This window comes from Gymnoscopelus microlampas (assembly GCF_963454915.1).
Source record: "Gymnoscopelus microlampas genome assembly, chromosome: 14".
Taxonomy (NCBI): domain Eukaryota; kingdom Metazoa; phylum Chordata; class Actinopteri; order Myctophiformes; family Myctophidae; genus Gymnoscopelus; species Gymnoscopelus microlampas.
In genome coordinates this window covers 23,170,549-23,195,791 of record NC_139951.1, presented here as the reverse complement: position 1 = coordinate 23,195,791, position 25,243 = coordinate 23,170,549, and the positions used below count along the sequence as shown (strand labels likewise).

The following is a 25,243-nucleotide window of genomic DNA, read 5'->3' as shown; positions in this document are numbered from 1 at the left end:
AGGTGGTGATAGCAAGCCCTCATAAGCTGTGGACAGAGTTTGAAGAGATCATTGAGAACAGGACCATAGCTACGCACTGTGGCGTCACTTTACTGTTGCCCAAAACACTGTGAGTTCTGAATCCCACTTCTGTGCATCTGGAAAACATTAGATGATCCAAGCTTTTGGTCCAATGTGTTTCGAAGCAGCCCTCTTTCTTGGTCCATGGCTCAGATATAAAGCACATGGTGTGTCATGGCCTTAGCATTACATTACATCAGTGGTTCTCAAAGTGGGGTCCGGGGACCCCCAGGGGTCCTTGATGGGGTTCCAGGGGGTCTCCACTCTCCAGTGAAATTAGTTTATATAGCATCACAATCTGTTTAACCACTTTAACCCTATTTCATACAACACATCGCAATGCGACGAGTTATGAGCTTGTAGATCTTTTTTTTTTACACTTTTTAAGACTAAATCTTTGACAACATTAGCTCAAAATCTTTTCAGATAGGGGTCCACGGCCAAATACATATGATTTTGGGGGTCCTTGACATAAAAATATTTGAGAACCACTGCAATACATCACTAACCAGGCCTAACCTCAGCCCCATTGTCCTTGTCACACTGTCCTGTCCTCCAGGAGGGTGATGGGTGAGAGGGAGGGGGGCCACAAAGGGACAAGAGAGGTGGGTAACATGGCTCCAGAAAAGGAGATCACCTTTCAATTTGGAGCCAAGAAAGGAGATTCAGAAGGTGAGAAGACAAACCAGTGATACAATTAGAAGAATATTAGCCATTAGGCTCAACTTGTTATACTTCATTGTACGACGGTGCCTATTATAGGTTTTGCTAAATTTTTCTCTGCATTTTTGCTTGTAGTGTCAACCCCAACCTCCGGCAGCCATGTGTCCATCCAACTACAGATCAGATACAGACAGAGGGATGGACAGAGGATGCTCCGAGTCCTGACAGAAGACCGGGAGGTGACAGATGACAGGTGTCCTGTTTGCATTCCTCTCTCTGCTCATCATTTCAAGCAACTCGTTTCCATTTCCTTAAATCCGTCTCTTTCATGACGTCAGGTACCCAGGTATCTCACTTTATCCTGGTTTGATAAACCAACTCTGCCCCAAGAGGGAATATTTAAATATGACCGTCATGTGTTTACATCTCCCCTTAATCAAATTGTGATGTTCGTATTGGAACGTAATAATAAGTGCAATAATCAGTGGTGTAAATTAACTACGTACATTTACTTAAGTACTGTACTTAAGTACAATTTTAAGGTATTTTTACTTGACTGGGGTATTTCCAATTCTCAGTACTTTTACTTCTACTCCCTACATCTCAGAGGCAAATATTATACTTTTACTCAACTACAATTATTTGAAAATTGTTGTTACTAGTTACTTTGTAGATTTTGATTATTATTACAAAACATACAGTAACCACTTTAGGCCTATATACATATAGGCCATTAGAAAATATAAAATCTACAAACTCACAATCTGCTAGATTTTTATACATTTGAAAACTTGAAATGGGACATTCTGCATAATGAGTACTTTTACTTTTGGTACTTTAAGTACATTTTGATGCCAATACATTTATACTTTTACCCCAGTACAAGTTTAATTCTGGAGTATTTCGGAGTATTTCTACATTGCAGTATTGATACTTTTACTTAAGTAAAATATTTGAGTACTTTTTCCACCACTGGCAATAATGAAAGACTGTCCCCTTACAGCTCGTTGGTCCTCTCCTCTCTGTCTCTGGCCATCATTCAGCTCAACTCATCACAGGCCAGCGCTGCGCTGGCAGTCAGAGGACGCTTCCTGGATGCCAAGGGAGAAGGAGAGATGCAGAGACAACTAATGGAGCGAGCACTGTGAGTGAACACTATGGAGGGAGGTGGTGGGAAAGTGTTGGGATAGAGGCTAATGTGATTATATAGGGGTAATGTTTAGAGTGAGTGAGGTAGATCATTTCTTCCTCTGTGACAAGTTGGTATCACCAGCCAAAAAACAGCAATTTTCCTTATCTCACAAAGTGTGTGTGGGGGGGGGGGGGCGCAATTGGAAAGGAGAGGGAAAAAATAAGTAAAATAATCACGATATAGATATTTGTACATCCAATTCACTTTATTTCTATAGCACATTTTTCAAACAGCGTTACCAAAGTGCTGAACAAGGAATCTAAAAATAAATACACTATATAGGCTAAGAAACACACAAGAAAAACACAATAGCAGATCTACAATCTCAAAATGCGTCACAATATGACACTCCAGAGGCTATTTGGTTGTCCTTGGCATGAAAAATGTTTGGGAACCCCTGGTTATGTGATGCACCTTATCATAGCCTACTTGAGAAGAGAGGTAGAAATGTCATGTGTTTCCCTGCATTTACAGAGAGCATAATCGCAGTGCAGAGGACAAACAGACATATGGAGAATGGGTTAAAACCATGGAGCCAATATACAACAAAATACACAACTACACAAGGGTGAGCTTTTGATGTCAATTGTCATAGCAAAATACACAGTTAATATGCTCAATACAATATTTTATACTAAAGTCTAAGCACAGCATGATCATCAAATATATATATTGTTTTCTAGAGAATGTCCGTCATCTCAGACACAAAGGTACGGTACATGTCATTAAAGCTATCTTTTATTTGTCTTGCACTGTTTTGAAGTTAATTACTTAATTACTTACATTTTCGTATTATTTGTTTGTGTGTGTAAAGACCATTACTCTGAGCAACGTATATTGGTTGAATTAAATGCACTCGCTTACCATAATGCTACAAATTGTTAGTAATTTACCCGTAATCAGAATATGCATATTTCCTTCAGGTTTAATATTTGTTCATATTTTCTTAGTACAAACGTACATTGTTCAAAACCGTGTCTGAAAGAATGCTTTGAGTTGTGTGTTGGGATGCTGTCCATTGTGTGTAGTTGTAGCCTACATCTAATTGAATCCTTGATTCCTTCCCTCCATCTCTCTCTCTTCAACAGTCTCTAACAGACCAGGGTGCAGCTCTGCTCTACAATATGAAGCACAGTAACAGGAAGACCATCTCACTTAAGAATAGACACAAAACCTAGTCACTTGTGATTTGTTTTCCCTGGCCCACAATTATTAGCGAATACAGCCTGTTTAAATGTCAACCAGCCAGTGTCATACCCTTCCTTTGGCATTTTAATGGACACTTCAAGCTTAATTTATGCTTTGTTGTATGACTGTCGGTGTAAAAAAAAACAAAGTAAAATATATTTAAATCTGTTATTTTTGGTGAGCAACACAGTCTAATGATGTAGTTAGTACACTATACTGTACAAAGCTTACAGGTGAATTTGGCTTAGTTTATTATTGTCCTAGCCTCAACCTTATTTGTCTCACCTGCAGAGCACTCTCTCTTTACCTCTTTAGAAGCAACTGAAGTCATGTGACTGCTGTTGACTGGCAAGCTGACTGATTAGCATTCTTCTGCAATGTGAGTAATATATTCCAGTTACCTATATAAAGTGTAGATTGTTGCTCATGTTGTAGAAATTTTTATTTGATTTAGGGTGCAGACTTTTGGGAGGCCAGGTGTCCCCTATACAAGCAAAGGTGTACATGCTTTATATGTTGTTAATATGTCATTGACAACTGAATTCCCCTCACAGGATCAATAAAGATCAATCTATTCACCTGTTTCTTGGCTGTGTGTCTTCCACTTCCTGTCGGATTTCATTGGATATCATTAGTCATCTGACCGGTTTCATTGGATTTCATTGGATCAAAAGACAGGAAGTGGAACACAGTGAAAAGCCTAGGAAACAGGTGGATATAACAATATAGATAATATATATAGATGATGATTAATAGTTTAACTCTGGCCTGATGACCCAGTGCCAGACAGTGGAAACAACCATTGCTTTTACGTTTTATACAAGCATAAATAAATGTAAATAATGTAATAATAAAGCCTATCAAAGAATGAGTCAATCATTTAATATTAATATGATTAATAAGATACAGGTTATGTGAGGAGAAATGTTTTATGCACAAGATTATGAAAGAAAGTAGACAGTATCTCACTTATCAAGAGGTTTAATTTACATTATGACACCACATTATAAATATATTGCACTGTTATTCTGTAAGAAATACGAAAATATAATCCAAGCAGGCATTGCTAGATTAGAATAATGGACAGTAACTCATCAAAAAAACAAAAAAAAACAATGGAACCTACTGTAGCAAGTTCACACTTTTTACCATGATGTGCATGTGATAGATGTGCTAGTCATATCCTAAAACAAGACTTCACACCCACATGTCTGAGATACGCTGAAGGCCTAGGGCTGTTTCCTTCTTCGGCTGTGCATTATTAAAGAGATATTTCACTTTAACCCATTTATACCTGTTACAGTTACACGTATACGTTGTTATACTGTAGCTTTCAAGCTGGGAACACCTCTGTATCATTTTAGTTGCTGTTACCGTCGCTGACGGGCAGAAACCTCTTATCTCCTATATATTTTAACTTTTTGTGTTTTTCTCTACAGTGTCACACAAAAGTATCAAAAATAGCAGATCTGCAAGCTCGTGCCGCGTTTTGCGCCTGCAGATCTGCTATTTTTGCTATTTTTTTATTTGAATCCTGAACGATATAGCAACATAACTTTTTTTTTCAGAAAACTAGGATTTAGAAGGCGTTTTTAGAATTGGCCTCAGGTCTAAAAGGGTTAAAACACTTCTGTCTGTCTACTCTGGCTTTGAGTGCTCCCCAGACAGTTGTTAAGTTGCTTGATTCAATATTTAGATATTTGATAATCATTAGATCAGAAATACCAGACCAGCAGAACATATACAAACCAGACTTCCACCACAATACGCAGAATGGTGCTGAGCAAGTAGAAGTCTAAAGTTAATTTGTCCCTGTGAAGATATATGACTGTCTTGGCCTTGGTGTCTGTGTACCCAGCTGAAACATCTTCTTCTTTCGTCTTCCCTTGGGCCTCCACCTCAAAACAAATAACGTTTTATTCATGGAGTACGTCATATAACAATGCGATGTGCTTCACGAATATTGTTAAAGAAAACATAACCCACCTCCACATTGGTCATCAAGCGGGAGATCTTCTTCTGGGCCACAAAGCGCAGGTGGGAGGCAAAACATCTCCATGAGGAGGACAGAGAGCTGAGGAAGTTCCAGGCCGTCATGATGGGTTTATGGAAGTGTTCATTGTAATAGGCTTGAGTGGAGACGCCGTCTCTAGTGGAGTTGCAGCTGAAGTCAGCGTCCAGCAATGAACCAGGGGAGCTCTGCCACACAGGAAACTGAACCACAGTGAACAGCACTTGTAGATGGCCGTGCCCTTACTGCTACAATATGGGGATGAGGGCTGTTACTATTGCATCCATTGCCTAACAACATGCAGGGACATTGGGCAAAAGTTTTAAATACAGCAATTGTTTTTCATTATAATCCTTTGTATTACATATACAATTTTACATTCATTTAAAAACAATGTCTGAGCAAATATCTTACTCGGCCTATTATATCCACAACCACTCAGTGCGAAATACGGTACATTTTTGTACACCTTTTAATTAGTTTTACATAGTCTTCAAAACATCATAAAGGAATTAATGTGGCATGCCATTAAATCTTTCCACCCTTTTTACAACATAACATTCAGATGTAACTAATTGCCATGCACATTTACATGTGGATGATCCAATTATTGTATTGAATTGCAGACTCTGCTCAGCTGTGGAGAAACTGCAACATTCCATTTGACTTTCTCCATGCTACACAAGGACCTCAATCGTGTACTGAATGCACATACAACTAAGTTAATATTATTTTCAAGAGCTAAAGGTAACAATAGGAAAAAACTAAACAAAACAAATAGGAAAAAAGTCATATTTCCACTGTAAAATGATCCATGATTAAGAGAGTAACATAATATAAATACTTTGGTATTTGGATAGATGACAAACACATAAACATTTTATAAAGACAATCATGTCAACAAATTACGTAAAAAAGTAACTTTCTCTGTCATGGATTATGATGTAATTTACAGGCATGCCTCTACTCTGAAGCTGATACTGTTTAGCACTCTGTTCTAAGGTTTATTATCTGTGATGTTTATAGCACTGATTATTGCATTCGGTCTAGTAAAGTAGGGTGGTCTTCTCTTTCTGAGAGACGTGACAGGCATATGCATTTATTTATCTACAAAGCTCTGATAGGGAAGCTGCCATGTTACATTACAACTAGATTGGTCCTCTGGACCACATCATACCTGATCTCAATGACTGGCTTTCACTGCAAATCGCTAGAACTTGTACTTGACTTGGGAAATGTTTTGTTTTTCATGCTTCCACCTGGAACTCTTTGCACAGCACCCTAAAAAATTGTCAATTGGGACAATTTGAATCTTTGATCTCCAACCATTTAACCTCTGTTTGCACCATTTAAAATGATTTCCTTATATCTTGTATCACTTACAGTATCTGTACAATTCTACTTGTTTTGTTTCATTTTTTATAGGTTCTCAAAATGTGTTGAGTCAACTTGAGTCAACTTTTTCCAAGCCACATTATGCATCTACTTGGCTGTCAAAGATGCATATAAGTATCTAATACAACAAAGATACTGAAAGAGGGGTACATTCCCCAACATTAGACGTGTAAAAAGCAAGTTCATAAAGGGTAATTTACAACTGCTCAATGGAATTACTGTGACGTGTTAAAGAAATAAAAGGTGATGGTGTTTAAAAGGTTAAAGCGAATAGGATTTAATTACATCAGCAATCATAATACTTTATGCAGTAATTAATAATATGTTACACAAAATCCAGTGACAAATGATTTACTTAAATTCACCAAATTGTAAATGTATAGACTGGCAAACAACCAAGACAGGGCACGATTCAAATCATAGTACATAACACATTCAATTGAAATTGTGTTGAAATGAGATTAGTTCACATATTAACTGCTGTAGCATATCATTTTAGAAGACTGTGTGCTTTTGTGACGTGATCACGACAAATAAGACACTTTATATCATGGTCCATAGTAACAAATATGCACTATTCTGTAGCAAAAAAATATATATGTATAAATAGCATCTTTCAAATCACACAGCAATAGGTTTTATAAAAACAAGCTCTGGGCATTTTACAACAAGCTGACTTGATATTCAAAGTCTTGAAGCCATTTTGAATATTTGTAATTCAAATGAGTCCTTGCATCAAAATAAATGTAAGTGAGCCTGTAAGTCAGACTGTTAGTGACATTGTTACTCCATATCTATTACAGTCCCTCTTCCTTAACCAAGTACTCTGGTAGGGTCTGAAAGGCAGTCACGGGTACAGTCACCGGAACAGCTAAAGGTATTGCACTAGGTTCTACAGTGGTAGGGGAAATCTCAATGGGTGGTGGTGGTGGTGGCGAGGGCAGCGGGTCTGTATGTTGAATAATGCTCAGATCAGAGAGTGAAGTGGCTGGAACCTGGTCTGGGTGTGTGCGTAAGTGCTTGCGCAGATAGGCAGCAAACAAAAAGGCTTTGCCACACTGAGGGCAGCAGTGGGGTTTGTTGGTGGAGTGGATCTTCTGGTGTTTGCGCAGTCCGGCTTTGTTAAGAAAGGCTTTGCCGCAGCTGTTGCAGACGTGGGGCCTCGGCTTGGGGTGCTGCTTCTCATGCTCCTGCAAATCTGCCAGCTGTGCAAACTCAGCATGGCAGGTCTCACAGATATGTGAGCCAATATGAATTTTCGTAACAATGGAACTAGACATTGTGTGAAGGTTCTCATGGGCCTGCACTTCCTCCCAGGTTCCAAACGTAACATCACAATGGCTACAGGAGAACTGGGGCAGGGTGGTGTGAGCTGGAAAGACAGGCGCAGACTCAGACACTGTCTCTGGTTGTTGTATCTGCTGCTGAGATCTTTCAGCTAAGTGAGTTCTCTCATGCTTGCGCAGGCTTGAGGAGACAACAAATGACTTGAAGCACTCTTCACATTTGAACGGGCGCTCCCCCGAGTGCACGCGACGGTGCTTGTTGAGACTGGACCGCTCTGCAAATGACTTGCCACACTCGGTGCAGGAGAAGGGCCTCTTGTCTGTATGCACAAGCATGTGGCGGCGCAGATCCCAGGATGCGACAAACGCCTTGTCACAGCTCTGACATTTGTAGGGCCGCTCCCCAGAATGGACGCGCTCATGCACTGCCAGATCCGCTGGCTGGCGGAACCTCTTGGAACACTTGTCACACGGATATGGCTTGAAACCAGAGTGGGCTCTTTGGTGACGCCGGAAACTAGAGGGGTCAGAAAACATCTTGCCACACTGTGGACAGAGAAACGGTTTCTCTCCAGAGTGCGTGCGCAAGTGAGACTGGTAGGAGGAGAGCTGGGTGAATCCCTTGCCACACTGCTCACACTGGTAGGGCTTGCTCTGTGAATGGATGCGCTGGTGGCAGGCGAGTGAGGAAGAGCGAGAGAAGGCTTTGCCACAGTCTGAGCACAAGTAGGGCTTTTCCCCTGTGTGAGAGCGCTCATGGTTTTTCAGGTCCTTAAGTTCGGTGTACGTTTTCCCACATTTGTCACAGGCGTATGGCCGGTGGCCTTGATGGTTACGTCTGTGCTTTCTGAACACAGAAGGGTCAGCAAAGCTCTTGCCACACTCAGTGCAGAAATACGGCTTTTCTCCTGTGTGAGAACGCATGTGCACCTTTAGTTTAGAGAGAGTGGGGTAACTTTTGGAGCACTGGGGGCAGGAGTAGGGACGCTCTCCACTATGCTGAGTCATATGTATCCTCAGGCATATGGCTTGCATGAATGCCTTACCACAATCTGTGCATATGAATGGCTTCTCGCCTGTGTGGGAGCGGCTATGGTTGCGTAGCTCTGTCGGGGTCTTATATGCCTTGTGACAGTCAGGACACTGAAAGGGTCGCTGGGCTGAGTGTGTGCGCTCATGCTTTGAGAGTTGGGCCTTGCTAGAGAATGTTTTACTACACTGGCTACATGTGTGCTGTTGCGGCTGCTGACGCTCCTTGCCGTGTTCCAAAAGTTTATGACTTCGTAAAGCTGAGGGGCTCTTGAAAGCCTCCTGACACGGAGAGCATTTGAAGGAAAGCTTGGATTTTGGAGGTCTGCCTCTCCCTCGCTTTTTTGTAGGTTGTTCCTTTGCCACTTCTTCCTCCTGTTGGCCCTCCTCACTCTGTGCAGATGTTGGAGTGTATTGTTCTGCAAGTGGTGGGCTGTCAGGTTGGGGGGATGCCATATTTTTTATGCTATACCTTTGTGTTAATTGTCACTGGAGAGAGAGAGAGAGAGAGACTTATATTAGTAGGTCATCTGGGAAATTGTTAAATAAAAAATACCATTCGCTTTTGGGTTGGAGTTCTGGTGGTATTTTCCATAGGCCTAAGCCTTGAACCAAGCCTTGCATTACCAACACATCACACAATACAATTAGCTTCAGTGACAGACATACTGGAGGATACTCAGCTACTATGGTCAATTCAAAACTAAGGGATATGAGGATAAAGTGGGTGTGCGTGTGCATGAAGGGGGTGTGTGTGGTGCAACGCACAAAATGGCTGGCATTAGGACCTTAGGGACAATAAGCTAACCGCTTGATGCCAGAAGGAAGTTGGCAGGGCATTGGTATGGAGAGCGAAACGTTAGCAGGAGGAGAGACTAGAGAGGTAAGTTATCTGAATGAAGAAAGAAAATCGTTAAGATCATCAAGTGAAATGAAAAACACTCGCCACCAGCAAAGTGCGGCGTTTTGACCGACTGCACGCGAATTACGCGTTTCGATGGCGTTTAGCTAACCTTGCTAATGTTTAGTTAATTTAACCTAACTCAAAATGGCTGGCTTTAGGACCGGGGCTCGGTGGAGTCATCGTCGTTTATTATGACCACCATCATCATCATCATACAGGGTGAATTTAGCTCCCGTCTTTAGCAGCACGTTTACATTCACGCGTCTGGGGAAAAAAAACAAAAAAACGAATTCTTACCTGGTTTAGTGGCTGGATCGGACGTTAATGCCGCGACAAGAGCCTATGCTGATGGTCGGAGACACTGCTGCGCTGGAAGTAGACTGCGGTGCCGGAGGGCGGCTTTAGGACCATGATGACGTTCCTGCTGTGGAATGGTTAGCATAGCGGGCTAAACAACACAGTGACACACAGACACGTACACTCTGTGAAACAAGTGAACCCAAACTGCATAAAGTTGAACATTTATGAAAACACAAGTCTTACAACGCCCGAGCGATGTTTTTTTTTAAGGTAACAGCGTTTTGCGATTTGATTTAAGATGACGTAGTTGATGTTAAAGGGCCATTCCGGTGTTTTGTCTTCGAGTTAGCTGCTGACTACAAGTCATGTGTACTTACATCACTGCCCGATAGATACTTCCAAAGCATGATAGGTCTACCTAGTCATTCAATTCAAGATGGTCAGGGTACTAAAGTATAATTCGGGTCCTGCATGAAGCACACAGCTGCAAACATGAGAAAAACATTTGAATTCCAGGAAGCCATTTGTTACCATACATTCCAGTGCTGCTCGCTTGAGATGTGCAGTCCCAAGCCAACAGGAACACGTATTTGTCATTATCGTTGCATTTTTAATGCAGAAGCATTGATTTATTGTAACATTCTAGCTGCAAACAGTCCCTGGAGGGAAAACAAACGTAATTTGTTATCTTGATGGCTGGAGAGGCAGATCATTTCAAAGGTGGTGAAGTCATAGTCTGAAATAGGGTAATGAATTATTGCACGATCTAACAAGATATACAATACACATTACTTTTATTCAGTAGGCTAAACATGCAAGTCCGGAATGGTCCTTTACGTTATTTCAAAGAGCATTTCAGTCAGTGTTTTGGAGGATATGGTTTGTGTGTTTATAAAAGGAGAATGAAAGAATATTTTTCTTTGCAACGTAAACTATTTATTTTTGTATGGTGATACCTGCGTGATTACGTTAACATTTATCTCATTGTTTCTATAAATTATTAACCCCAAAGGAACTGTGTTCTGTTTAAGGCAGCTAGCTAGTGGAGTGGTTCTCTAGTGGATTTCAGATACTCTCAGGGTTCGGGGGGGTGTAAATTGACCCTTACAAGTCTGTAACTCTGACAGTATCCAAATGGACCCGTTAGGGTCCATTTCTATACTGTCGGAGTTAAGGGGAGACCTTGAAATGTAAAAGTTTGAAGAACCATTGAGCTATAGTGAGTTAGCTGGATACCTTTTTAGAGGGGGAAGCATTTCACCGTGACACATTTCCTGTTTCCTAGCAACAAGAAGAGCGATGTGGAAATGAGGATTGGTGTTGCCAGGTCTGCTTATTATAAGCGACTTTGGGCTTGTAAATTTCTGTAAAGTTGCTTAGTTGTAAATATCGGTTGGTTGCAGTTTTTTGGACTTGTTTCTAAAGTACAGTTGTTTATTTGTGCGTGTTTCCTAATCTTGTCTATACCAGTGGTTCTCAAACATTTTCATGTCATGGACCCCCAAATTAATAATATTTGTCCCTAACTATCTGAAAATGTTTTGTGCCAGGGAGCCCCGTACCAGATTTGTTAGAACGTTTCAAAAATATTCCAAATATTCCACATTTTTTGTTTTTAAATAGCAGATCTCTTGTAGGCTATTTTCAATGTATACGGTTTAAAGTGCTCATAATGGACTAGTGCCCTAGTTACTTTTTTGGGGCTTTTTTTCTTAGACCTGGTTGCTCATTTCTCTCGCACAACCTGGCAACGCTGAAAATGAGGATGGAAGGAAGGGGGGAAAGACAATTGAAAAGAAGGGTTGTCCTTTAACGTTGCATCAAGAAAACAACGCTGTGTGAATCAATAATGAATGAAAACATGTCGTCGGAGGTGCTTGTCGAGTCAGAGACGCCAGAGGTAATTAATTCGGAACGCATACGCGTTGATAATAAGGTGACTTCGCACAAAAGGACTTCTCTCGGTTTTTTGGTGCAATGTTTGTTTAGCTAGGGATGGTGATGCTACTGACTAGCGTGCTAACGTTAGCGCACTGTTTCGTAAAACAAACTCTGCTTTGCCTGCGTATCGGTAGAACTTAAAGTTTCCGCAGAGATGATGAGATGCGATTAGTGAATGTGATTCGTTTTGAAGCGCGGAGGGAGAACATAACACGGCTTTGATTTAATGCACGGCCGTGCGTTTTGTAGCGCCGAGGCGTTGGTCTTCCCCGGTTTATTGACATTGCTAGCTGTGTTAGCCTGGTGGACGCTAGTGCGATCACGGTAGGATAGTCACTGCATCTAGCCCAATGGTTCTCAAACTTTTACATTTGAAGGGTCTCTCTCCCCTTAACCCTGACAGTATATAAATGGACCCGTTAAGTCCATTTGTATACTGTCTAGAGTTACATTTTTGTAAGGGTCGATTTAGACCCAGAGCGTCCCTGAAATCCACTTTGAGAACTACTGATCTTGCTAGTTAATGGTGGTATTTAAATGTATCCGTATACATACAATAATAGCCGATCTTCGAGCTCGCTTGTAGATGTGCAGTTTGCGGTGAGCGACACTGTCTCCACGCAACCAAGTAAAACACCCTTTGCTTAAACTTAAACTTTCAAAAAGCCATATATGAGGGGTGTTTGTGGTTACCATCCTGAATCTAGAGACCCGAATATTTTTCGCGTGCAGTGGTGATTAGACTAGGAGCTGAACTGAAAGTAATTTCAAAAGATGTGTATCTCTTTTTTTTTTTAAATGTTGTGAATTAATGTTTACTGATTGAGTGAATGATACACCATAGTGTTTGAAAACGCTTGTTTAGAATATATGCCCCAGTCCCCCCAATTAACTTTTCTTTCTTTTTTTTTCCTCAACAGATTCCATGACTTACCTGCCTCTCATAAACCCAAGCCACCCCTCACTTCATGGTGTGAAACTCATGCCTACCATCTTCTCTAGTGTTACTTTGTTGGATCTTCCTTGGACCTTACTGCAAAGAATAAGACTATTATTAGATGGACTTGGCTCGTCAGCTAATGCATTTCCCCTCCAACTGTCTATACAATCAGTACCCTGCTCAATTATTTCAAACAGCCTGCAATGGCCATGCACGAGTCTGCCAGGACAAAGGGGTTTCCTTGCAAACAGTGTGGCATGGTATGTTCCAACATGCCCAGCCTCCTAGAACATATGGAGATTCATCAGGACCAAGACGAGGAACGCAAATATAAATGTGATGAATGTGGTCGTGGCTACAGGCATGCTGGTAGCTTGGCTAACCACAAGAAGACTCATGACGTGGGCTCTTTCCAATGTCAAATATGTGGTAAAGAAAACTCGAATGCTTTGGCCCTGAAAAGTCATCTCCGGAGCCATACTTCACAGAAAAAGCATGCCTGTCTGGAATGTGGGAAGACATTTCGTCTTGCTTCCCAACTATCCACCCATGAAAAGGTTCACCTATCTAGGCACACCAAGGAGCAGTCGTTCAGGACCGTAGGCATGGACTATGCTTCAGGTGAAAATGACGATGGAGCTGAAGATGATTACTTTGATGAAGCCAGTGCTGGGATTTCTTCACAAAATAGCCCGGTTGAGGTAGCCCATAATATAGAAATTGAGGCCTCTGAAGATGTAGGAAATAGACCTTTCAAATGTGAATTATGTGATAAGTCATACATTCACCATCGAAGCCTAACCAATCACAAAAAGACTCACCAGGTGGGAATGTTTGAGTGTACAATCTGTTTTAAACTGTTCAATAACATGGCTGCTCTCTACAGCCACCAGAGAACTCACAAGACAAGAAGTGCAGCAGACCCTAGTTCAATGGATGCTACATACACAGGTCCACCATCAGACCGGTTTTCACCTCAGAGCGAGGAAGCACCAGTAAATTTCTGCCACCTCTGTCAAGTGTTATTTCCTAATGATAAAGAGTTCCAGAAACACATTCAAATGCATAATTCTTCATCTATGTCACTAGGGCATCATGATGGCACCCCAGAGAACCATAATATGTCTTATAACAATAACAATAGCATTGCTTCACCTGAGTCAAGTTTTTATGCCTCACCTGTAAATAATGTCCCCTCAGTGTCCTCATCAATGGACAACCATGGTGATTTTGATCAGCCACAGGAGCAGATTATGAATAATGGTCACATGTACCCAGACTGCTCCAACAGTCATACACCATCTGCTATGAATAGTCAGGGTGAACCCTCAGTCATGGATACAGATGTGCTCAACCCTGGCCTAACACACATGGCAAGCGCTGATGACATGAATGAGATGGAAGAGAACTCTGCTGCCGATTCAGGCGAGCGTCGGTACAAGTGTGAAATCTGTGGCAAACGCTACCGGCACTCTGGGAGCCTAATCAACCACAAACGGTCCCACCAGGTGGGGATTTACCAGTGCTCCATCTGCAGAAAGAGCTACCCTCACTTGGCTGCTCTTAAGAGTCACCTCCGCCTCCACAAGGCACAGCCATCCTCCTTCAGCCTCAACAGTGAGGGAGACTGGCTATCCTCAGAACCCCTGACCTTGGAGGGCTGCTTCCCCTCTCAGGAAGAGGATGACAGTGGCGCCATGCTCGGCCTTGATCAGGAAAACTCTGTTGACTACAGCAGTGGAGAGTTGTACCATGAGCAATTCAGTCCTGAATTCTCTCAAGATAGGACTGTACATCTACCTCACGATGAGCACCTGATGCAAAGGCACATGTGTGCTGACTGCGGTGAGACTTTTGCAGACATTGCAGGGATCAAGTCACATAGCTGCCCCTTGCTGCAACAGCAAAACACAGCCTCCACCAATGGCTATGGCAGTAATATGAACTTCCAGCACAGTAATGGTCAGTGCACAATTGGAACCCCAGGGGACAACATAGAGTTCCAAGGCCTGAATGGCAGCCATGATCAAAGTTACTTTAGTGAGCAAGATTTCCATGAAAACATAAACGGCGAGCAGTTGAATGGCGGTGAGGAAGGTGATAATGCTGATGACGAGGATGAAGATGATGGAGATCTCTATCAATGCTCTGTATGCGGGAACAGCTACACTAGCATGAGTGCTCTGAGGAGCCATCTCCGTGGACATACTCAGTCTCATAGCACGCCTGTGAGCTCAGGCCCTTCTTCCATGTCCTCCCATGAAGAGGTGAAAGATGATGAGTCAGGGGAGGTGATGATCTGTAGTACCTGTGGGGAAAGTTTTGCGAAAAGGCAGGACTTGATTGCCCATCAGCGTTTACACAACCAGACCCAGGTAGATAATGCTGAACATCTGGACATGACAAACAGTGAGAAGACTGGAAATGGAGAGGCACATAGCCTCATCTGTGGAGCTTGTGGCATATTCTGCACCAGTTATCATCATCTCGAGGACCACAGTTGTTCAGCTAAAAGGAAAGACAACTCGACCCCCAGTGAACATAAAACGAATACATGCGATGATGAAATAGTTCTCCCAAAAGAAAATGTTGATAGTGGAGAACGTCAGTACAAGTGTGAACAGTGTGGGCGGTCATATAGACATGCCGGCTCCCTTCTCAACCACAAAAAGTCACACAAAACTGGAGTTTTTCGCTGTCTTGTCTGCCAGAAACGCTTCTACAATCTACTGGCCCTTAAAAACCATCAGAGGTCCCATTTTGATGTTAAGAGGTTAGTGCCTGAATGCAAAAAATAGCACTAATGTTGATGTTTGTTTTTTGTTATTATAATTGACTGATATGTTAAAATTCTTATCTAAAATAACCATGCTGCTGTGGAACAAGATAAGAACGGTCTATCAAGTTTCTGTTGTGTACATGGCAGATGTGTTTTGGCATCACACCTCCCATTCTTTCTGTAGAATGTGCTTTGTTTTGTAAACGTAGGATTAACGCTATGCCTCTTTTCTCCCCCACAGGCATACTTGCCACGAGTGTGGGAAAGCATTCAAAATTCAGAAGCAGCTGTTGAACCACCTGAAGAGGCACAAGGAGAACCAGGCAAAAATCCAGGAGCTCAATGACCAGATCCAGGCCTTAATGCAGATGAATGGGACAAGGTCAGAGGGAGGAATGCAGTCACTAAATGCAAATTCCAATCAGGCTAATGCATTCATCCGACGGCGCAGACAACGACCTCAAGTTAAATCACATCAAACTCAGTCTGAAAATGCAGTCAAATCAGAAGATTCGGGTGACCCTCGACCCTTCGCCTGTGACCAATGTGGGCGCACATATCGGCATGCAGGAAGTCTGGTGAACCACAAAAACTCTCATAAGACAGGCGAATATTACTGCTCTGTGTGTAACAACACTTACTCTAACCAACTAGCAATGAAGAACCACCTGCGCACCCACTTTGCATATAAGAGGCACACTTGCCAAAATTGTAGAAAAGGCTTTAGGGGGAAAAAGCAGCTGTTGGCCCATGCCTGTGGACACCTCAGAAAGGGTGGGCCAGGCAGTGTGAGGGGTCTAAAAACCAGAGCCGTTAAATGCAAGGGGTGTAAGCAGCCCTTCTTGTCTGTTGACCAGCTGGCAGATCACACGTGTGATGGACCTTCAGGCAAGGTTGATGCACGCTCACAGACAGACATGTCACTAAAGAAGGAGGAACGGCCATTCACATGCAACATATGCAATCGCAGCTACCGTCACGCAGGCAGTCTCCTGAACCACAAAAACACCCACAAGACGGGGCACTTCAGCTGCACGTTCTGCTCCAAGCCCTTCACCAATCCCATGGCATTACGTAATCACACACGCATCCACACGCAGAAGAAAAAGTATGTTTGCCTCACGTGTGGAAAGGCTTTCCGCCTCGCCAGTATCCTTCACAACCACCAGAAGATCCATAACCGCGCAGTGAGCCACTTCAGCTGCCCTGCATGCGGCAAGAGCTTCCAAGGCAAGTCTGGCTTAAAGAGACATCGTTGCCGGAGGGGCCAGGATAACTCGCCAAGGGCCAATGTTCAACATTCAGAGGGTGGAGACAAGTGCTTCATGTGAGTTACTGTCCCATAATGAACTGAATATGTAAGTCATGCTCTATCCTCATGTCATTTTTCAGTTTAAATCTGTCTATACATTTTATAAACTTAATTTTTAAATATTTTTCAACAATGTTTCAGTTTTTCCTATAAGTAACAATTCATTATTATCGTTAAAGGTAGGGTAAGTGATTTTCTTTGGTTAAAATAAGTGTTAAATAGCCCTATATTCTGATAGTACTCATTGCTATAGAGTGTTAGTTCAGTAAAAGGAGTCAACTTGTCTCTCCAGCTCTTTATAAAACAGAAAATGCATTTTCGTTTCAGTTTCATTTGTATTTTCTGTTTATTAAAGAGCTGGAGAGACGGGGAGACTCCTGTTACTGAACAAACACTCTATAGCAATGATTACTATCAGAATATATAGTGCTTTAACCTTTTAACAAAATACTTTTTGTTTTAACCAAAAAATATCACTTACCCTACTTTAAGTGTTCTAAATGGGAGTTTCTAGTTTGTCCTATCATTTAGTCTTGGGTAGAATGATCTTAGTGGTAGTCTAATGCTTATGGATTGAATGTGAACATATCCCTGCTGCAGGTGTGACCTGTGTGGGCGCTCCTACCGCCACGCTGGCTCCCTCCTCAACCATAAAAAGACACACTCCGAAAACCTCCACCACTGTACCTTGTGTCTCCAGACATTCCCTGACCCTCTCACCCTACAGATCCACTCCCAGATGAAGCGCCACTGCTGCCCTGAATGCGGGAAGACCTTCTGTCTGATCACGCACTTGCAGAGCCACATGGAGGTGCACTCCAAGGACAGGTCTGTGGTCTGCAGCCCCTGCCAGCAGAGCTTCCCCAACACAGCGAGCTACCAGCAGCACCAAGACATCCACCACAGTGTTCAAAACCACTTTCAACAGCAGGGCATGGTGACAGATCCGGTGGAAAGCAACCTCTGCTGGAGTTCAGGTATGGAGCAAAGCATGGGGCTCGACGGGATGCCCAAGTTGGTCCCTTCCTTCTCCCAGATGCAGGGCGGTGTTTCAGAACCGCAGGAAGGCAACGAGGAGAAGAGCCACGTCTGTGAGCACTGCGGGCGTACGTATCGCCATGCCGGCTCTCTACTCAACCACAAGAACAGCCACAAGACGGGCTCCTTCTTTTGCTCAGTGTGCCAGAAGGAGTTCACTAACCTCATGGCTCTGAAGAACCACAGACGCATACACACAGAGCCCAAGCGATACCAGTGCCTGGAATGTGGCAAGGCTTTCCGAGTGTCCACCCAGCTCATATGTCATCGGCGGATCCACACCAAAGAGAAGCCCTTTGCCTGCCTGCTGTGCGACAAGAGCTTTTCCAGCAAGTCTAACTTGCGGCACCATCAGAAGATGCACCAGAACTCCCAAGCATATGACTCCTCATTTAGTATGGATGCCAACTCCTTTATGGACCTTGACATGGAGTCTTTCCTCTGAAGTAGGATTATAGAGTGCTTAAAAGAAAAATATGTTTTCTTTTTTGAATCCCTCTTATCAATAATTGTAAAATAATTAATATTTTTTCAGAAAGTGCCCCCAAGTCCTGACGTACTCGTTTTGAAGATGCGCACATTTCATTATTGACTTCCGATCTTACCTCTGCAGTATAAAAGTCTCCATTGTCTGTTGGGCCCCCTTATAAGCGCTGAATGTTTTTCATGGAGTGCACAAGATTCCAGAACGCTGAGCTGTGCAGTGGAGCGGTTGATCAAAGTAGAGAATCCACCGCTCATTCTTCTGAGACATCAACTAACCAACCAAAGTGAACAGTAAACTGCATCAGCCCAGGTCCATGTGCAACTGTTGATGCCTTTTTTTGTTTCTTTTAATGAGAGACGGTACTGTTCTAACAAAGGTGATGTTTCCTTTAGTATCTAGGATTTTGGTCAGTGCCTCTGTAAGTTCCTTACAAAAGAACTATACAGATATAACTCTGAATTCTTTCGTCAGCATTGTCATGAGATGGAAAGGGTCATTCATTTTCCTTTTTGATGCAATTTTGGGCAAACCTGTTCTAGTTCAGTCAAAAATACCTCTGGGAGTATCCAAAGGTCAACGGCAAAGTGATTTACTGAAATCATTTAATCGGTGGTTGTACTGCTAATAATATTCAAGTACACGTTTGAGTGGCATTGTATGCTAAAATGGATGTATTTAATAATTTATTATTGGTCTATTGATTTTATTTTTGTGTATATTTTAATAGGAAAACTTTTTATGAATGTTTAAAAAAAACAAATGTTGCGTCTTCTAAGATTCATGTAGCCTTGAAGGAAGATTCATCAGTCACTGTCTGATTCCAGAATTATTCAGTTAGTTGAACGGCAGGTAGAAATTAAATAGCCAAGGATGATGATATTGGCATCACTCAGGGTACACCTTGCAAAGGAACATACCTGATGTGTAAAATGTTGTAGATAGTATTCCTTTTCATATATATATATATAATTTTCCTTCAAACTGTGCCATTTCTACATTATTGTCCCTTTGCTCATACATTTTTGCTCCTTGTCCATTAACCTTTTAACATTGCTGATACATTTTCCACAGCTCCACATTGTATTGCATGCTCTTGAATTGTAACCCCCTGTCAAACCTATTAAGAAGCATAAAGTGCCAGTGCCTAAAATGTAAGTCGACTGTAGCAATTAAGTGTGAACAAATCTTGTCTCACTGTATTTAATATACTGTAGAACACAAAACATTTGTTTTACTTATGAGATATAGTATTTTTTACAAACATTGTTTGTTCTGGACTCACTAATTAATTTTTAATTAAATTAACTCATTATTCTGTCACATTTAAGAATAATGCAGTCAGTGGAAATCGTATCAGAACTCGTGAAGTGAAATTGCTCTGGTCAATCTGAAAGTTATTTTTTAATCCTCTGCTCAAAAGCTGTACATGAAGCAAATTATCATTTTATTGATCTGAGTATCTTGTATCTAGTATGTTAAAACAATATTCAATTAAGATGTCTGGGTTCAAGTGAGCATAAGTACTGCTAGGAAATGTTTAAAAAGGAACCGGTTTCACTCTCCCAATACTTTTACCACTTGCCGAATTTGCTAAATGTGTACATTATAGACAAATGAGCTTCTATGTTTTACTCAAAGAAACAAGCCAATTAATTTGCAGTGCCTGTTATTATTGTTCTGCAGTTTGTTTTACATTTATAATTTTTTCAAGCAAATATCGGTGTAAAACAGCGGAGCTGGGAGCACGACCTTCTGGGTCATTTAAACAAACTATTGAAATTTGCTTTTGTTTATGCCTTATGCTTTACATTTCATATATTATGAATATATATAAATATGTGTGGCACTGTTCCGACGTATGAAATACCTCATCAAAGCCCCTGCCTACCTAGCAAGCAAATATTTAAATGCCTCATGCAGCTTAATTCTGGAGAATACACTGTAATCATGCAAAAACAAGTTATAGTAATCAAATGTATGACATGGTGACGAGACTGATCTGTAAAGCACCAAATTCATATGTTCAACTTAAGTAATTTTTGCCATGAGATGATTCCTTCTCTTAAATTTTGCCATTTTTTTTACAGATATATTTGCACAGTTTGTAGAGAAGCTTGTAGCCTAACGGGGCTCATAAACATGAAGCCTTGATTGCAGTACACAACTTGTAGAGAGTTTTGGGGATTTGGATGTATCCCTTCCAATGCCCATCTCCCAACTGGCAGGGAATGAGTTGGCTAGCCTGACCGTTGGCTTGACCTAGTTTGTGGGTTCTAATATTAAAGCAATATGCTATATTGGAAAACATTGTTTCAGCTGATGGTTTTAGTACACCTCAAACCTATCATCTTACCATTGTATTGAGTACAATGAAATCATCAGATTCCGTATACTCTGGAAGTTACAGACCGTAGGAAAAAAGGTCTGATTTTTAATTTTCGTTTTGTTACTTTTAGATCTTACATGTAGATTTTCTAACTGTAATTATGAATGCGTCATTGTAGCCTAACTGGTGTAAAATGACGTATGATTTCAGTCAAAATTGCAGGACTGACCTTCTGTTTTCCAAAAATGGTTCTGTCTCCTATGGCACTTAGATGTACTCTCCTGTTGTCATTGGTCCCAATCACAGCCCTGTATGTGTACTGTGTTTATCTCAGAGCATGTAAATAGAAGGAAATATCGATTGGGTTCTCTTGTACATTTAATGGCAAGATTTTCTTCTGCAGAAGGAAGACTGCTAGATTAGCTATTGTGTAATAAAAGGCATATACCACACATTTTGATTTATTGAATTTTTAGTGTTCAGAAATACAGGTCTGCTCAATATTTAATTCATATTTATATAACTATTTTGTCACTTTGAAACGTAGATTTTTACTTCTTTGTTAGGACTATGAACTTAGTTTAGAATATAATCAAATTATGGAAAATTAGTTGTTGAAATTAAATGACTTGGAAAATACCATTGGTGTTTTTGTGTCCATATTTTTTGTGGGAGAGTAAATGTGACTATGCAATGGTTACACATTTAACTGTTCTTTGTAACAAATTAAAGTAAAGATATAAAAAATAACACTGAAAGGTAGGCTGTACTGAGTGGATTAGATCAGTGATTTTGGACCTGCTTAAAGTTAAATATTTCCAAAACTACAAATTATTTAAAAGTAAAAATCTCAAGCATGCATGTCCACAGTAAGGTGGAATTTTAAAATTGTGCTTACCAGTAGCCTGCCAAAGTTTGTGCCCAATATTTTGTTCCAGGGACCCCCAGAAGAAAAGATTTTAGTTAAAAGTGTATATATATATATATATATTCAAAGATTTGCACACATTTTCATGATTTCTTCCTCAAAAATAGCCGATCTACAAGCTCATGAGCTTGTAGATCTGCTGTTTTTCAATAGCCAAAGAAATCTTAAAATGACACAGTGTGTTGCCGGATTGAACCCTTGTGTCCCTGTTGGCTTTTGTGAATCGGGACTCATCAAATGTCCCGATTCGAACTTACTTTATAAGTTAAATCAGGCTACTAGGTGTAACAGAATTAAACATTTACATCATCAATATGCTCATTTACCTGTTAGCCAATGAAAACCCGACCCTCACCCCTTTCCTCAGCCAATGAAAAGCTCCTCAACGGCAGCCATTGTTGTTTACATGAAGGCTGAAACTCTATGCTGCTCTAATATGACACTAAATTAATTATAGGCACGGCAATGAAATAACGACGGTCTCCTGGTGCCGGTTAGACCCCAAGAACATTTTGATTTTATGTTTTATATGTTTTTGATGACATTAAGACCTTTGTGCCCAATATTTTGTTCCAGGGACCCCCAGAAGAAAAGATTTTAGTTAAAAGTGTATATATATATATATATATATATTCAAAGATTTGCACACATTTTCATGATTTCTTTCCTCAAAAATAGCCGATCTACAAGCTCATGAGCTTGTAGATCTGCTGTTTTTCAATAGCCAAAGAAATCTTAAAATGACACAGTGTGTTGCCGGATTGAACCCTTGTGTCCCTGTTGGCTTTTGTGAATCGGGACTCATCCACGTTCTAAATGAAACGCAGGGTTCAGTTTATTTAAATGGATTTATGCCTGATTCGAACTTACTTTATAAGTTAAATCAGGCTACTAGGTGTAACAGAATTAAACATTTACATCATCAATATGTATGTCTGTATTCCCCACATTGTGTTTAGTCTCAGTAAGTGAAGGGACATGTACTGCCAAGGTGGGGTCTTCAATCTGTGACCTTCTGCTCATCTGGCAGCCACTCTATCCATACATCTATGGCTGTCTCTGTATTATGAGTGGTTCTCAAACAAGTTCATGTGAAGGACCCCCAAATTGATATGTATATGGCCGTGGGCGCCCATGTGAAAAGATGTAGTGCCCATAAGAAACTTTGCGTCAATACTGATGCGTGTAGATCTGATATTTTCGACAAGTCACACCGTTGTATGACAAAGTATGAATCAAGCTTCAGCGTACGAGTGTTCAGAAATCTGATTAGAATTTCAACTCATTTCAAACCACTTCCAAGTGCCTTTAATTATTTGCGGGGAATGACCATCGCGTTCATGGAATGTACAATGATTCTTATGTCTGAATAGCTCCGTCGGAAGAGCTCTTGACTCGGAACAACAAGGTCATGTGATCGAATCCTGGAAATGGAAATTCAGCATGTGAGCAATCTGTCTCCCTGGGGTCTGGTGCTGTAACAGGCATAGACTCCTGTGTTCTTAGCTGTTGCTAACAATAAGCCCACTTGTAAAGTACATGTGGTAAATTCCTTTAATTCGTTTGGGGGAATGACCCATCACGTTCATCTAATGTCAATGTACAGAGCTTAGTGTGCTGTGCTTGGGTATAGCTCTACCCAGCCCCTGGTGGACTGTAAATATCCGACCATTCACAGAGCTCGCGGCTTCAATTTCATTAAAATCACCCTTCTTTTCCCTTCCGCATTTCTAGCCAATGAAATCTTCCCCTTGTTTCCCTTTTGCATTTCTAGCCAATGAAATCTTCCCCTCGGCTCATTTACCTGTTAGCCAATGAAAACCCGACCCTCACCCCTTTCCTCAGCCAATGAAAAGCTCCTCAACGGCAGCCATTGTTGTTTACATGAAGGCTGAAACTCTATGCTGCTCTAATATGACACTAAATTAATTATAGGCACGGCAATGAAATAACGACGGTCTCCTGGTGCCGGTTAGACCCCAAGAACATTTTGATTTTATGTTTTATATGTTTTTGATGACATTAAGACCTGTCTCACTGACTGTGATAGCATAGTATGCTGCAGTGGTCACACAGCAGTAGCAGCAGCAGCAGCAGCAGCAGCAGCAACATACAGGTAAAAGTGCCTTTTATTTTCCACAGAAACGCCACTAAACACATGTAACATTGTGTGTTAAAACGGCCTGATTTTTTGGTCATGCTTTGATCAAGGGAGGACCATGCTAACGAAATTTAGCGCATTAGCATGGTCTATTTAAAAAAAGGGTTTAAAGGCTCTGTAGGGCAGTTTATAACATGCTAAAGCAAAATATGTAATGCTCAAATAACCTGGTGAGTTGGTGAATACAGTGGAATCGTTTTTAGATCGATCTGGGATTTTATAATTGTGTACTGGGCTGTCTGTAACTTGCAGCTTGGGCTTAAAGCTAACAACAGTCCATGTTAGACAAATGATTCATAAACATACTCACTGATCACTATCATGCTCCTTAGAGTGTTTAGCTTAGTTTAAGGGTCTGATTTGTTGAAAATAGCTGATCAACAAGCTTGTAGATCAGCTATTTTCAAATAGCTGATGTATAGGGTTTATAGTGGCTATATAGCTGATGTTGATACCATATAAAAATAAAAGTCTGGGGACCCTGGGGGTCCCCGGACCCCAGTCTGAGAATCACTGTGCTATTGTATAGTGCAGGGGTCTTCAACGTTTTCTGGCCAAGGACCCCCTAGCTGAGAGAGAGAGATGAAGCAGGGACCCCCCCTCTATATTGTATAAAATTGTGTTTCAGATTAGACTTTATTTTGTACTTGGTCTGCCCTTTTTTTCCCTCTACACCTATACCTCTTTGCCAAAAATAGCCGATCTACAAGCTCACAACGCCTCGCAGCTGGAGGCGTTGTGAGCTTGTAGATCAGCTATTTTTGGCTTAAGTTCTCCTCATAAAAGGGAGAAGTAGATTTGGCGGACCCCCTGTAGTAACTCTGAGGACCCCCTGGGGGTCCCGGACCCCCTGTTGAAGACCCCTGGTATAGTGCGATTACAGGTCAATCACTAAACACCGAAGGAGAGCTGTGTTGGTAAAGCCAGGTTATTCATATCTTGTCATACATTTTCATGCAATTATGGACATATGGTGTCAACATGGCAAAAAAGCACTGGTAGTCGGTACACCTGGTTTCTGCTGGGAACAGGGTTCGATTCCCTGCAGCGCTGTGCTTACTGTTTCACCTTTGTCCTGTTGTGTATGTTTACATTAAATGTTAGCACTCAATTAATTTATTCATAATACCTGTATGCACTTTTTATTATAATATATCAAGCAGATAGCCCTGTGATTACCTGTGATTACATCTTTAGCACATCCTCCTATGTCATGGTGTATTAGTCACAGTGGGTTAATATTTCGATCGATCTGGGTTGTTAAAGTTGTGCAAAACTGTGGTCAATGAATTGCCTCTTCAGC

General features: G+C 41.3%; 3 protein-coding genes across 13 annotated transcripts in view; 2 read left to right on the top strand and 1 right to left on the bottom strand.

Moving 5' to 3' along the window:
* The window catches only part of LOC311060966 (circularly permutated Ras protein 1-like), a 28,561-nt gene extending 23,258 nt beyond the window's left edge, over positions 1 to 5,303 (top strand). For 3 of the 5 annotated variants that reach the window (XM_084079399.1, XM_084079400.1, XM_084079398.1), the window contains 7 exons: positions 3 to 109; positions 620 to 732; positions 859 to 976; positions 1,727 to 1,867; positions 2,390 to 2,483; positions 2,599 to 2,625; positions 3,004 to 5,303. In XM_084079399.1, coding sequence (XP_083935525.1) covers positions 3 to 109; positions 620 to 732; positions 859 to 976; positions 1,727 to 1,867; positions 2,390 to 2,483; positions 2,599 to 2,625; positions 3,004 to 3,093 — 690 coding nt within the window. In that variant the 3' untranslated portion in view covers positions 3,094 to 5,303. Of the gene's footprint in view, positions 1 to 2; positions 110 to 619; positions 733 to 858; positions 977 to 1,726; positions 1,868 to 2,389; positions 2,484 to 2,598; positions 2,626 to 3,003 lie in introns of those variants that run through there. The other 2 variants (XR_014602341.1, XR_014602342.1) reach the window with 2 other exon arrangements.
* Positions 5,304 to 5,313: 10 nt separating this feature from the next.
* znf646 (zinc finger protein 646) lies at positions 5,314 to 21,461 on the top strand. 7 transcript variants are annotated; one of them, XM_084079390.1, is made up of 4 exons: positions 5,314 to 6,700; positions 12,890 to 15,682; positions 15,930 to 17,015; positions 17,601 to 21,461. In XM_084079390.1, the coding sequence occupies exons 2-4, from the start codon at positions 13,113 to 13,115 to the stop codon at positions 18,481 to 18,483; spliced, it is 4,539 nt and encodes a 1,512-aa protein (XP_083935516.1). In that variant the 5' UTR covers positions 5,314 to 6,700; positions 12,890 to 13,112; the 3' UTR covers positions 18,484 to 21,461. The 7 variants fall into 7 exon arrangements, with proteins under 7 accessions (XP_083935516.1, XP_083935515.1, XP_083935517.1 ...); XM_084079389.1 differs by lacking the exon at positions 5,314 to 6,700 and adding an exon at positions 9,591 to 9,707; XM_084079391.1 differs by lacking the exon at positions 5,314 to 6,700 and adding an exon at positions 10,228 to 10,298.
* znf668 (zinc finger protein 668) lies at positions 6,692 to 10,577 on the bottom strand. Its single transcript, XM_084079408.1, has 3 exons — positions 10,565 to 10,577; positions 10,026 to 10,152; positions 6,692 to 9,313 (listed from the first exon to the last, which is right to left on the bottom strand). The coding sequence occupies exon 3, from the start codon at positions 9,278 to 9,280 to the stop codon at positions 7,307 to 7,309; it is 1,974 nt and encodes a 657-aa protein (XP_083935534.1). The 5' UTR covers positions 9,281 to 9,313; positions 10,026 to 10,152; positions 10,565 to 10,577; the 3' UTR covers positions 6,692 to 7,306.
* Positions 21,462 to 25,243: the final 3,782 nt, after the last annotated feature.

Coding starts and splice junctions, on each gene's coding strand:
- znf668 (XM_084079408.1), bottom strand. CDS start 9,280: ATGGCATCCCCCCAACCTGACAGCCCACCACTTGCAGAACAATACACT.
- znf646 (XM_084079390.1), top strand. CDS start 13,113: ATGGCCATGCACGAGTCTGCCAGGACAAAGGGGTTTCCTTGCAAACAG. Junction 15,683..15,929: donor TCCCATTTTGATGTTAAGAG/GTTAGTGCCTGA, acceptor TCTCCCCCACAG/GCATACTTGCCACGAGTGTG. Junction 17,016..17,600: donor GGTGGAGACAAGTGCTTCAT/GTGAGTTACTGT, acceptor TCCCTGCTGCAG/GTGTGACCTGTGTGGGCGCT.